The 12,568-nt window shown below is 32.3% G+C and overlaps 1 protein-coding gene across 2 annotated transcripts; it reads right to left on the bottom strand.

The window, feature by feature from the left end:
* Positions 1–1,795: 1,795 nt before the first annotated feature.
* Positions 1,796–11,376, bottom strand: LOC136227516 (chalcone--flavanone isomerase 2-like). Of its 2 annotated transcripts, XM_066016204.1 has the most exons (6): positions 11,189–11,376; positions 10,948–11,106; positions 6,577–6,800; positions 6,363–6,502; positions 2,523–2,585; positions 1,796–1,863 (listed from the first exon to the last, which is right to left on the bottom strand). In XM_066016204.1, exons 1-5 carry the CDS (start codon positions 11,289–11,291, stop codon positions 2,552–2,554), a joined length of 660 nt encoding a protein of 219 aa, XP_065872276.1. In that variant the 5' UTR covers positions 11,292–11,376; the 3' UTR covers positions 1,796–1,863; positions 2,523–2,551. The 2 variants fall into 2 exon arrangements, with proteins under 2 accessions (XP_065872276.1, XP_065872275.1); XM_066016203.1 differs by lacking the exons at positions 1,796–1,863; positions 2,523–2,585 and having other exon boundaries at positions 6,183–6,502; positions 11,189–11,375.
* Between the last annotated feature and the right edge of the window lie 1,192 nt (positions 11,377–12,568).

Raw genomic sequence — 12,568 nt, 5'->3', positions numbered from 1 at the left:
CATGACAATCTAAAGTGGCAAAATGTTGAGATAACCAATCCATTCCCAAGATGACATCAAAAGCAATCACATCCAACATAATCAAATCCTCATATAGATCTCTTCCTTCTACTGTAATAAGACAAAAAGAGGACACAAGATTTATTTCTAATGAGTTACTAGTGGAGTAGTTAAGATAAGGAGTACCTTAACTTTTGTGGAGTTATATTTATTCTTATAGGGAAGCAAGGAGCAATAAAAGAATGGGTAACACTAAGATCTAAAAATATTGTAGCATCCCCCGAAACATTTCAAGTCTCATTATCTTGTGGAATAAGGGTGAATTACACTATAGCATATCCATGTTCTGCCAACTGTCTCGTCTCTACAAACAAAATGACTGAGTTGACCCTGATGCATCCCACACTCATTCTAGAATTGAGATGATGTAGAAAGATTCCCAATTTGAATAAGAAGTTTGGCTTGCTACACTAGATGAAGATCGTTGAAAAAGGAGGTTAAAATTCTTATTGCGAACATTATTTGATATATGCTCACACTACTTACGAAATATCTATTGGTTGTAACATAATAAGGACCATGATAATTTATGCCATGGATATTATTACCTTTTTCTGATGGTTGTATCTTTTTTTTTGTGACGACGACTTCATTAAATAATTTCTTAATTTTAGCCCACGTCATACTCTTCACTTAAGATTAAATATTATCTTTGAACCATACTTATATATCACTTTTAAAGATTATTCTACCATATAGACAGTAAGGTACTCATTGCATTTTTTTTAATTAGCTAGTCCATAAGGTAATATGTGGTACCATCATACATAGTATCTATCATTCTGAAAAACCTTCCAACTAACATAAACCGTAAAACTTCCACAAATTTGCTATCATCTTATCAAAATTTGTACAAGTTGAGTTGAGATAAACAGTTGTGTGGTGGTACAAAGGTTAGTATATGATTAATAGGGTTAATAAGTTCTAGGTTTGTAGGAGACATGTAAGAAAATGATCCATATTATAGATATACGTGTCACACTCAGGACGTGAGGGAAAAATGAGGAAGTCTTTGATGCAAAGGGACTATCACTGAATTCACAATTCATAAGAAAATATGAAATCGGTTTGGTAAGTCGGAGGTTGAGGAGAAACGTAAATACTGATAGAAGAAATGAAGGATAATAGAAAGAATTGATTGAATTTTAAATCGCCTGCATTTCTAGAAATTTTTTTATTTCTTCTTGTCGAACTTGTTGGTTCAAATGAGATTCCACTTATTTAGTCTTCTAGTTTGTTTCCCTTCTAAATCTGCATCTTCATCTCTAAGAAGATAGTTAGGATAATAGATCATTCCCTTTTTGCGAACAAAATCTCATCATCAAATTATGTGTAATCGTTTGATTTAATAATTCGATTTAAACTATTTTAGATATTGATTGCCTCGTTATGTAAATAAACAAAAGGGTGAATCTAACTAAAAGAAGACTATCAAAGACGAATTTGCAATCCTAAGTCCGCGGTAACCAGATTTTTTTATCATCCTAGGTCATAGAATTTCTAACCTAGGCTCTGATACCAACTTTGTCATGACCCATCCCATGGACCGTGACCGGCGCTAGGGAACGGGTAAGCTCAAGCTACCGGAACCCGTAGCAAGCCTTAATATAATATAAAATCAACCTTACCAATAGTCTTAACATAATCTAATATTAAATCCTTCAATGAACCACACAACATAATCCTCAAACTGGTACTGCGGTTTAGAATATAAATTTGAACATAATTTTTAAATAGTCGCACATAATAAGATAGATGTGCTGCCCGAAGAAAGATCGTGGGCTGCAATAGACTTCTAGTCACCTGAAAAATTAAAAGAGTCAAACCTCCCATAGTGAATTAATTATATGCAATGCATGAGTAATTTAACATTGATTTTAGCACACAATAATAATAATTGTATATATATAATATAAGTAGTCACACAATATGCTTTTCACAAAATTGCCTTATAAATAAATAGATAGGTGGTTTAATACGTGTTGGACCCTAAACCTCAACACCCAATCTAATAATTCACAAATAATCACCATTTTACTTATATCCAATAATTGGGGGGGGGGGGGGGGGGGGCGAGAATAACTCAACCGACCACACGCCCAGTAGCTGGAGGACCGAAAATAACTCAACCGATTCTGTTCCCAGCCTCACTTAAATCCAAAATTCACATATCATATAGCCCGAGAATATCTCAACTGAGCTTATCCATGTATCATAACATTCACAATATTAGTATCATCAATATCCAATAAACCAATAGTATCGTGTGCACAAGGTTCTGATGCTGCTCACCAGGAAGCATGTCCATAACACGTATTTAGCCACAAATAGTTACATATAAATTATTATAAATAATTAGACACTTTTATAAGTGAAAATAATACTTTACTTGAAATCTCATGAAATAGTTTATTATGAATGCAAATGCTAAATTAAAAATGCATAACATAAAATTAACTCACAAATTGCTCCTAGCTGACTGTCCTAGTTTTCAGGTACTGCTGCTCCTCCTACCGGTTGAATATCTAAAAGAGATAATATTATTTTTAGAATCTATATTGGTTTAGGAAAATATTGAAATTTATTTCGTCACGTTTTATAGACTTTCTACCGAAAATTCGGCAGAGTGCCCTATAAAACGGACATCCTCCTAGTAATGACTAGGGTCAACCATGCAATAAAATACACTTTTATATTAAAAAATATTCAAAGTCCAAACCGTGACTCCATAGACTGCAATTTATCAACCCGGTTAGACATCAATCATCCGACAGTTCCATAACTGTCAGTAATTCCAATACTTTACTTCTAAAATTACTCATAATCAAACAACATATAAACATATATACTTATAATCCATTTTCATAATATCTATATCAATCAAATTAACTAACCAATAATCTTAAGAGCATAATTAATTAATTATGCTTTGTCCAATCTCCCTTCAACCTTTATTTTTAAAATTATATATTCTGAATTTTTATTTAAATGAGGATCCAAAAATTATTTTTAACCCAACTTAATTATTTTCCTTAATTTCGCCCAACTATATACTTTCGTAATTTATAGAGACTAAACGGCAGGGGCAGAGCTAGCCCAGAGCCGGGGGGGCCCGAAGCCCCCCCGGCCCCCGGCTCCGCCCTTGAGAATCATTAATTTTTGTCCCGGCTAGCCCTCCCTAATATTAGTATATATTTAATCTATGTAGTATTGTTTCAATAGTTTAAAGTAGTTGAGTTGGTTTAAGAGCTTTGTTTTAAGATGAGAGGTATGGGTTCAAACCACACTAAACTCATTCATTTTTTTTATTTGAACTTTATTTTTTCAATTGAACTCTTTATTGTTTATTTGATTTTATTTTTATTATATCTCTTTTTTTAAGAATTTATTATCTCTTTTCTATATATAAAAAATCAATTAACTTAATTTCTAAATTAAATTTTATGAAAATTATAAAAGATTTGTAGCTAAAATTAAAAAAAGTGTGAAAATGTTATAATTTTTAGCCAACATACCAAAATGATAAAGTTTCAATGTGCTGGAAGCTTAAAAATTTTTTGCCAAGCCCCAACGGGCTGGAGTTCGAAAAATTACTCCCAATAGTTGGACTAAAATTAGCCCCCCCAAGTGTCGATTCCTGGCTCCGCCACTGCTAAACGGTAAGGAATTTGGCCAAGATCCAAGAATTAATGTTGTTCCAAATAATATTTAGAACATTCTGAAGTTAACCAAATAATTTTTCTGCACTTATTTCGTATGTCACCGGAAAATATCACCAGTGGTCGGATCCGCCTATCGGAAAAATTAAAGTTGATTGTTTTGAGAAACTAATCATACCACTTTGTTTCTTATAATTCCAGGAGTCTAGAATCACTCTCAAAACACCCAAAATCAACCGGAAAATTAAATTTTTGTTAGATTTCTTACTTTTTCTGGTGTAGCTCCGATTACACTTCAAAACTCCTTGCATGCATCAAAATCTAGTGTATCCATAGATAAATCGACCCCCTGAGTCCATTTTTGGTGTTAGAATTGCAAAATAATGAACATAGGACCGAGAAATAGAAAGAATACCAAAAGTGACGAATTTTCTCTCTCTAAACATTTTTTAAAAACTGAAAATCTCACAAACTTACATGCACTTGTAGCTGGAGTTGAGAGCTTCGTTTCGGTGTAAAAATCGTGAGAAATGGTGAAGAAATGAGGAAGAACAAGGTTTAAGAAGGGTGAGGAATGAAAATGAAGTTTTGAATGTGGGGAAGAAGATGATCTGCGTAGTAGGATTTTTTATCTACCAACAATTGGCCAAATTTCCATATTGCTCCCTATATTTATAATATCTTTTAAATTTTTTCTCAAAAGTAATTATACTTTAGCCTTAATTCCTTCTAACTGATTCATTTTAGCAAATAGCTTAAATATATTTAATTTTGGGTATTACATTGTTAATATATTGAATATTAATAGTTTCAATTGAACCGTCTCCTAATACTAGAATTCCTCTAGTATTTAGGATCTAATGGTTCCAGGTTGTGTCTAGATTCTGGCTCAAATTCCTCCATATCTTCTCCATGAACTTCAGATCGAAGGGGCCTGCTGGTTGCAGGTCTACATTTATGATCTCCTGTCGGAAACATTGTTTTTTGAAAGTTACATGTTTGTTCAATTCCACGCTTACCGCACTAATAATAACATTGTATCTAAAATACCATCATAATCTTCTTTAGATCACATGTAAGAGAGAATAGAAAGTCAGAGAGAGATCGACGTCTGACGAACCCACTCCGATGCCTAAGTAAGAAAGGGTTTAGAAGCGTTGAAGATAATTGAAAACCGCATAATAGTGATGTTAACATACCTCGAGGGTTTTTCCATACTTGTCTATTTATAGTGCTTAATGAATCATTCTTCTTATATAAGAAACGTCCTTCTGTTAATGACAGATGATTTCTCTTTAATGGCGCAAGACTCTTAATGACTCTTAATGACATGCAATGCTTTTAATGGGAGGCGGTTTTTGGAAGCTGCTAGGTCCGAAGGCTCTTAATCCCTGACACATCACCTCATATGAATGCCTCTTGGGCTTGAAGCGTGCACAACATATGCTCATCTTACCACGTGTTGAAATTTAATCAATAAATGAGGTTGCCATGATTCAAATCCTCGATCACTTAATTTACGAGGCTTTAATACCATGTCAAGAAATTTAATCAACAAACATGGTGGTCAAAATCGAACCCTCGATTCAATTCACTTTAATACATTTCTTCTTCCTCTATTACGTTACAGACCTCGTTTTCAACTCGTTAACATTCCTTTATTTCCTCTCTCTATATTTTAGAAATGGAAGGTTTGATCGAAGGTTTGACAAACTATGCATTTGGGCATATCAAAGGAATGACATAGACAAAGAATACTAATAATATGCTTCTCCAACAGATGATCCATGTATGATCCTTATGTTCGCTCTTTGAGTAACCATGGCTATAATCTGAGAGCAAACACAATATCCTTTACTTTTTCCTTCATTTTTGTTGTTGTTTAGAATACGGACTGCATTTCATTCAAATCTTGACAACTTTAATTTCAATATTAGAATCGGTGGACGACTAAGGATTTAGTGTGTGTGAGTACTCCCATAACCACGACCAGTAATTGGTCTGAAAATCGAAAGAGATCGGTTATGACCAGTAATTGGCCTGAAAATCGAAAGAGATGACGATCGACGATAGAAGGTATAAAAATAACATCATCAAAAATTATATTGTGAAAGATTGTTTTTTTAGAATATTTTGTTAAAAAAGCAGTTAATCAAATTCTAGCGTGAGGTATTCATTTGCTTTTAATTTCTAGTGTGAAGTATTTGTTTGCTTTTAATTTATTTTATTTTCTTCATTTCTTGTTAAGTAAATCTGCCTAAGGGGTGACGATTACCCATAGTTGGTTTGGTAATTTTGGATTTTTTTTTTAAAAATTATTTGGTTATGAAATAAAGTGGAATATATAAATGACCCTCAATTATGTATTGGAAAATATGGAATGCAAATAATTTTTGGAATTAAATCTCAATTGTTCATCATTTGTTTAAGCAAGAATAATCCTTTTTTCTAACCACAAAACGATGAATGTAAAAGATAATTTCATAAATGCTATTGTTTTCACTTGAAATTTATAGATTTGTAGGTATTTATTTGCATAGCTTATTTATAAATAAAGAAACTAAGAATTTAATATGCACCATAAAAACACACTATTTATGGTTGACATCTGAGTTGCCACTTTCAACTAGAAAGTGTGCTAACCTTGAAGCAATACTGCTTCTTGCTTCAGGAGAAACACCATGTTTACCAATAATTGATTCCAAAACTGCTTCTGATAATAGTTTATTCTCTATCACTCCATTTTCTGTTTCTGGCATCGACCCTTCTTTCCAGAATGTAATCTGCAAGGAATCATTAATTCAATTACCCATTAATTTAAAGAACTATTATAAATTAAACATGTTTAGTTACTTACAGCTAGGGATCCATGGGGTAGAAGTGTGAAAAGTATAGAAGAACCAGGAGGGAATTTTTCATCTTTGAAGAGGTCTAAAAATTTGTCGATGGCTTTAGCTTCTGCTTCTGAGTAAATTCCCATTGATTTCCAAATGGCGACACAGTTTTCTGAAACCTTTTCTGAGTATTGTTGACCACTTAATGGCAAAATCATTGTTACTCTTACGAACTTCTCAAAGGGACCTTCAAAATCACAAAAAAAATAATAATAATCATATATATAGTTAAAAAGGTTAAATATTGAATTTTAGCATTATATCATCGAGGCCTAATGCTCATCCTAAATTGGTCATTTTACCCCTCCAACTAATCGAATGTCCTATTTACCCCCCTTAACTCCATAAAAATGGTATTTCTCACCCCTTAACTTGTCCAAATTGGTCATTAATTTTACCACTCCCTAACTCATCGAATGTCCTATTTACCCTCTTAACTCTATAAAAATGGCATTTCTCACCTCTTATGATCCTATTTACCCATCAACTCCATAAAAGTAGTATTTCTTACCCCTTTATAGTGCAAAATTAATAGAACTTATTCAAATAAGTTTGAAAATATTTTTTTTTTAGTATCAACTTTATTATTTTGTTTTAATTTGACAGTTATATTGATCCTTCATGTGTTTATTATAATAATATTGTATTACAATAATTAGATGATCAAAATTTAATTAGCCAAAAAATTGAAAAGAGAATGAATGAATAAAAGATAAAAATAACAAGAACATTAGTATAAACAAGTTAAAGACATTATATGTAAGGATAAGGTACCAAAATAGACCTATGGTTTTTTAGGAAAGTATCAATTTAGGTTCCACGTATAAAATAGCACCAATATAAGTTTAACGTTTAAAAAATGATACCAATTTAGACATCGATAACGGATCGCAAGGGGTGAGAAATACCACTTTTGTGGAGTTAAAGGGGTAAATATGACATTCTATGAGTTGGGGAGGTAAATGGACAAGTTGAGGGGTAAGAAATACCACTTTTATGGAGTTAAAGAGGTAAATAAGACATTCGATGAGTTGGAGGGATAAAATGACTAATTTGAACGAATTAAGGGAACTAGAAAAGCATTAGACCTATCATCAATTATTCATAATCACTCATTTGTATTAATTATAATTAAAAGTTTAAATTGACATATTATACTATAAAAGTTGGGTTGTATTTTAGGTCTGTTTCCATTATCCCGTTGGATAATTGTACCATATCACAAACGTTAAGGTTAAATAGTAATGTTTTGTAAAATAAGACTAAATTTATTCTTGTTTTCTATTAATGTTTTGGACCATAAAAACTGTAAAATCAAAGAATAATACCCGTAACGTTTACATCCAAAAGTAATTTATCTTAACGTCTAAAATAATGTTAAAGGTAAAACTGATCCAACTTATTAATATTAGGGGTAAAATTGATCCAACTTTTATAGAATGACTCACAAACTTTTGGTGTATAATTGATCCAACTTATTAACATTATGGTAAAATTGCTCTTTACTGTCAACATTATGGATAAAATTGCATGATTTTAAATGTAGGTAAAATTGCTCATGATTATAAACGTTAAAGGTATTTTTACACCTTAACACCCTAAAATTTATAATGTTGAAATAAAATTTTGGAACATAAAAACTGTAAAATTAAGAATTTATAATAATTATTTTTTTATAAAATATAATTATTTATTTAAACTAATAGTGTTGTTGCCCATTTGTTTCTTTTTTTACTAACATGCAAATTTTTAATTATGAAATTGAACTCACGGAACCCTCAGGTGTTCGCTATGGTTACTTTGTTTTTTATAAAGTACCGTTACTTGGTGTGGTTTTCACCATTGGATTAATTTTATGCTCTATCATCCAATGGTGAAAACCACACCAAGTAACGGTACTTTGTAAAAAACAAAGTAACCATAGCGGGCACCGGAATCCTCATATCACAAATCTTTTTCTTTTCATGTTCATGAGTCCGGGAGGGTCTAATTACACATCATAATAAAAAAAAATTCAAGTTCGGTCCAATACCCACTGCTTGGGCCCGGTTATATCAGGTTAACAAGAGAGAGAAATTTACATAAAAATTCACTTTTAAAAACTTATCACTAATTATATCAAACTAATAAAAGGTGTCCACTATGGTTACTTTGTTTTTTACAAAGTACCGTTACTTGGTGTGGTTTTCACCATTAGATGATAGAGCATAAAATTAAGGTGAAGGCTATGCTTACTTTGTTTTTTACAAAGTAAGCATTACTTTGTGTGTTTTCACCATTGGATTGATTTTATACTCCATCATCCAATGGTGAAAACACACCAAGTAACGGTACTTTGTAAAAAACAAAGTAACCATAGCGGGCACCTAAAATTAATCCAATGGTGAAAACCACACCAAGTAACGGTACTTTGTAAAAAACAAAGTAACCATAGCGAACACCACTAATAAAATCATCACTTTTTATAAATTAAAGGTGTGGAATATATGTGTTCTATGGTTACTTTGTTTTTAATAAAGTACCATTACTTGGTGTGTTTTTACCATTGGATGATGGAGTATAAAATTAATTCAATGGTGAAAACACACAAAGTAAGGCTTATTTTGTCAAAAACAAAGTAAGCATAACCTTTACCATGAAATATATTTACTAAAATTTAAAATTTATAAATTTAGATCTAAATATTTTTAATTAAAGTATATTTTATAAAAAATAATGATATATTGAAAATTAATTTGGATAAAATGATTTAATTTTAATTTTATAATCTATTGTGGTATTCATGTAAAAAAACCTTTAAAGAAAATACTTTTAAGCTCATCCAAATCCGTCCAATTAAAATATGGGAAAATTTATATGTAGGGCTGTAAACGGGACGGATCGGGATGGAGATTGCATTAACCATCCCCGACCACTAGTCTATTGGGATTCTCCGTCCCCACCCCGAATAACATATGGAAATTTTTTTGGCTACCATCCCCGTCCCGCTAGGAATCCCCATCCCCATTTAATTTTTTAATTTCTTTACTTTTTTTTTAAGGTTTCCAAAGTTTTGATTATCTAAAATTTTCATCCTCGCGGGGAATCTCGCATGCATTACTTATTAGTTTTTTTTTTTTTTTTTATACTTTCTACTATTAATTGCATAGGTTCCGTCTTACCAAAAAAAAATTGCATAGGTTCCGTTTTAATTTTAAACCAATCTAAGAGCTCTTACTTAATCTATCTTAATTTATTTTTTAGAATATATTCCGTTTTAAAGCAACCAATGGTGGAAAAAACAAAGTAAGACTTACTTTGTCAAAAACAAAGTAAGAATAATTATGGTATAAAAACATACTTTATTAGTGATATATAAAAAATAGAGTGTGTTACTAGTCTACTAAACTTGATTAAAATGGTATATTTCAATTTGTTTAAATTGATTTCTAAACTTTACTTAAAATAAGTTATTAATTCTTATATCATTTTAAGCCCGAGGTTAGAGAGCTAGCAAAACACCATAATTTTAGACAAATTTGAGAGGCATAACCTCTAGCAAAACACCATAATTTTAGACAAATTTGAGAGGGTTACATCTAGGGATGGTAATGGGTACTGCACCAACAGGTACCCGATACTACCTGATCCTAATGAGACTACACATACCCTGTATAAAAGGGTATGAGGCGGGAATGAGATCTAAACCATTACCCAAATGAGACATGTATGAGAATACCCATAGGATACCCGGTACCCGTCAAAATCTTTTATATATTAAAAAATATTATTGTTTTGTAGATGTAAGATGTGAGATTTGAATCCCAACCTTTTGTTTTTTAACCATTTTCGTGGGTACCCTTACACGTTTTTAAAAAAGTATACCTGTAGGATATTGGGACATGTAAAAATTAAGAATTTGGAATCAACACTATCCATGTGTACCCTAACCGTTAGGGTCTCTACTTACATTATGCCTAAAACTAATTAAGTTTAGAAAACGTGTATGAAAATAATTGAAGAAATGATATAACCATGTAGGAGGGAGGAGGTTTATGAACATATCGTGTACGTATACAAACCATACTCCACATAAATTGCATTTATTTCATACCACATCAATATACTAATTTAATTGAAGTCACACAACATGAACTACTCAAAGAAGTACCGCCTTAAAAAGAAATCAATTAAGGAGCTAATTATACTAAGTAACTCACCATTTATTATGATTTATGACATTTAAATTGTTAAACTCTATGCTAAAAATCAAAACAAACAAATATCCGACAAGGAAGTTATAAGATTTTGCAGGGGACGCGGAGAATGCAAAAACAGATCAGATTAAAGTTTACCTGTAACGATCTCTCTGAAGAACTCAACGGAATCCGTCAGCTCTTCAGCATTCTTCCCCTTCCATTTAACGGCCAGCAACGGCACTGCTTCCTCCTCTAAATAAACACCGATCGCCGTGAACTTCACGAACTTCCCTTCGATTTCCATTCCTCTAGCACCTAATTCAATTCAATTCAATCTAGGTTAATAATTAAACAAAAGAATTAATAAACACAATGAGAGTACTAGTGGAATCCAAACCTGCGCCGGCGAGGAAGAGCGACTTATTTGAGGCGGGAGGTTTCACCGCCGGTGAGAAAGAGACGGTTTCTACTGTAATCGGAGTTGTTACTGCGGAAGCCATTGTTTTCTTTTTTTGTATTTGTAAACTTTGTACTAGTTGGAATGGTTGTTCCACTTAAATAATTTTGTGGAATGAAGAAGAAGAAGTGAAACGGTGCGTCTTAAATAAGGAGCTTGGGGGTAGGTTAGTAATTAAAAAGTATAGAGGTACAGGTCAGGATTCATTAGGAGTAGATGCAGCCACGTGGGTGGTAGGGTAAACATGATGCATGAGGTTGTTGTTACCGACCTTTTATTTTTTTTTTTTTTATAAACAACAAACTTGTATTATGAAACAAGAAACAAAACATCGTTCTGAATACAAGATGAGACATAATCAGGAAAATCTTCAACGAGAATTTTCATATGAGAAAGAGAGCACGTCCAAGCAGCTAAATTATGTACGATAACGTTCGATTGACGTCTCTCAAAAACAACCTCAATTGAGGCAAATGTTCAAAAATATCTCTTAGAATTACACCTAATCAGTTTGACAGAACTTTATCTCCTTTAAGCAAATTGATAGCTGAAACTGAATCAGATGCAACCAAAATCATTTGATATCCACAATCTTTAACCACGCGTAAAGACCATAAAATTGCTAATAATTCTGCATGCAATACAGATATTGTTGAGCCAATTGGTCCTCCACCAGATATTGACACCAAACCATTGCAATCCCGAACTACCATCCCAAATGAGCATTGGGACGATCTGACCGAAAATGAAGCGTCACAATTAAGTTTATAAAAATTCATCTTTGGAGGCTGCCATCTATAATTTGATGATAAAGAATTAACCACTACACTTGGCTCATCCACATCATTTTGATTAGTAATTTCATCTCCCAAAATCTACCTAGCATTTTCACATCTAACTTCAACATGTGCTGCACTAAAGGAATGTAACATCAACAAATTTTCATTTTGACATTCACCTACACCAGAAGCTCCAACTCGTGTAGCAGCATTATTATTCAACACATTGACATCCAAACAAATAGTTCTTCCACCAATCATCTGAATTTCTTGCACATCAGAAAATCCATGAACCAAATCACAAACAATTGCCATAGATTTTGTTTCCCCGAGACGCATTTTTCCATGATTAATCTGATTTCTCTCAAACCAGATAAAATGAATAATCCCACAAAATAAAGCAAATTCGATCGGCGATAATAAAATCAATACTGTAGCAAACCACTCCAGACAAGACAAACCTGTAACCTATACACAGGATATAATAGATTCGCTTGTCTCCAATATGATATAGTTCTTGGGCAATCTTTGAAAAGATGTA

The sequence above is a fragment of the Euphorbia lathyris genome, chromosome 4 (assembly GCF_963576675.1).
Source record: "Euphorbia lathyris chromosome 4, ddEupLath1.1, whole genome shotgun sequence".
NCBI classification, from domain to species: domain Eukaryota; kingdom Viridiplantae; phylum Streptophyta; class Magnoliopsida; order Malpighiales; family Euphorbiaceae; genus Euphorbia; species Euphorbia lathyris.
The sequence above is the reverse complement of the archived record's forward strand: the minus strand, read 5'-3'. Positions and strand labels throughout refer to the sequence as shown.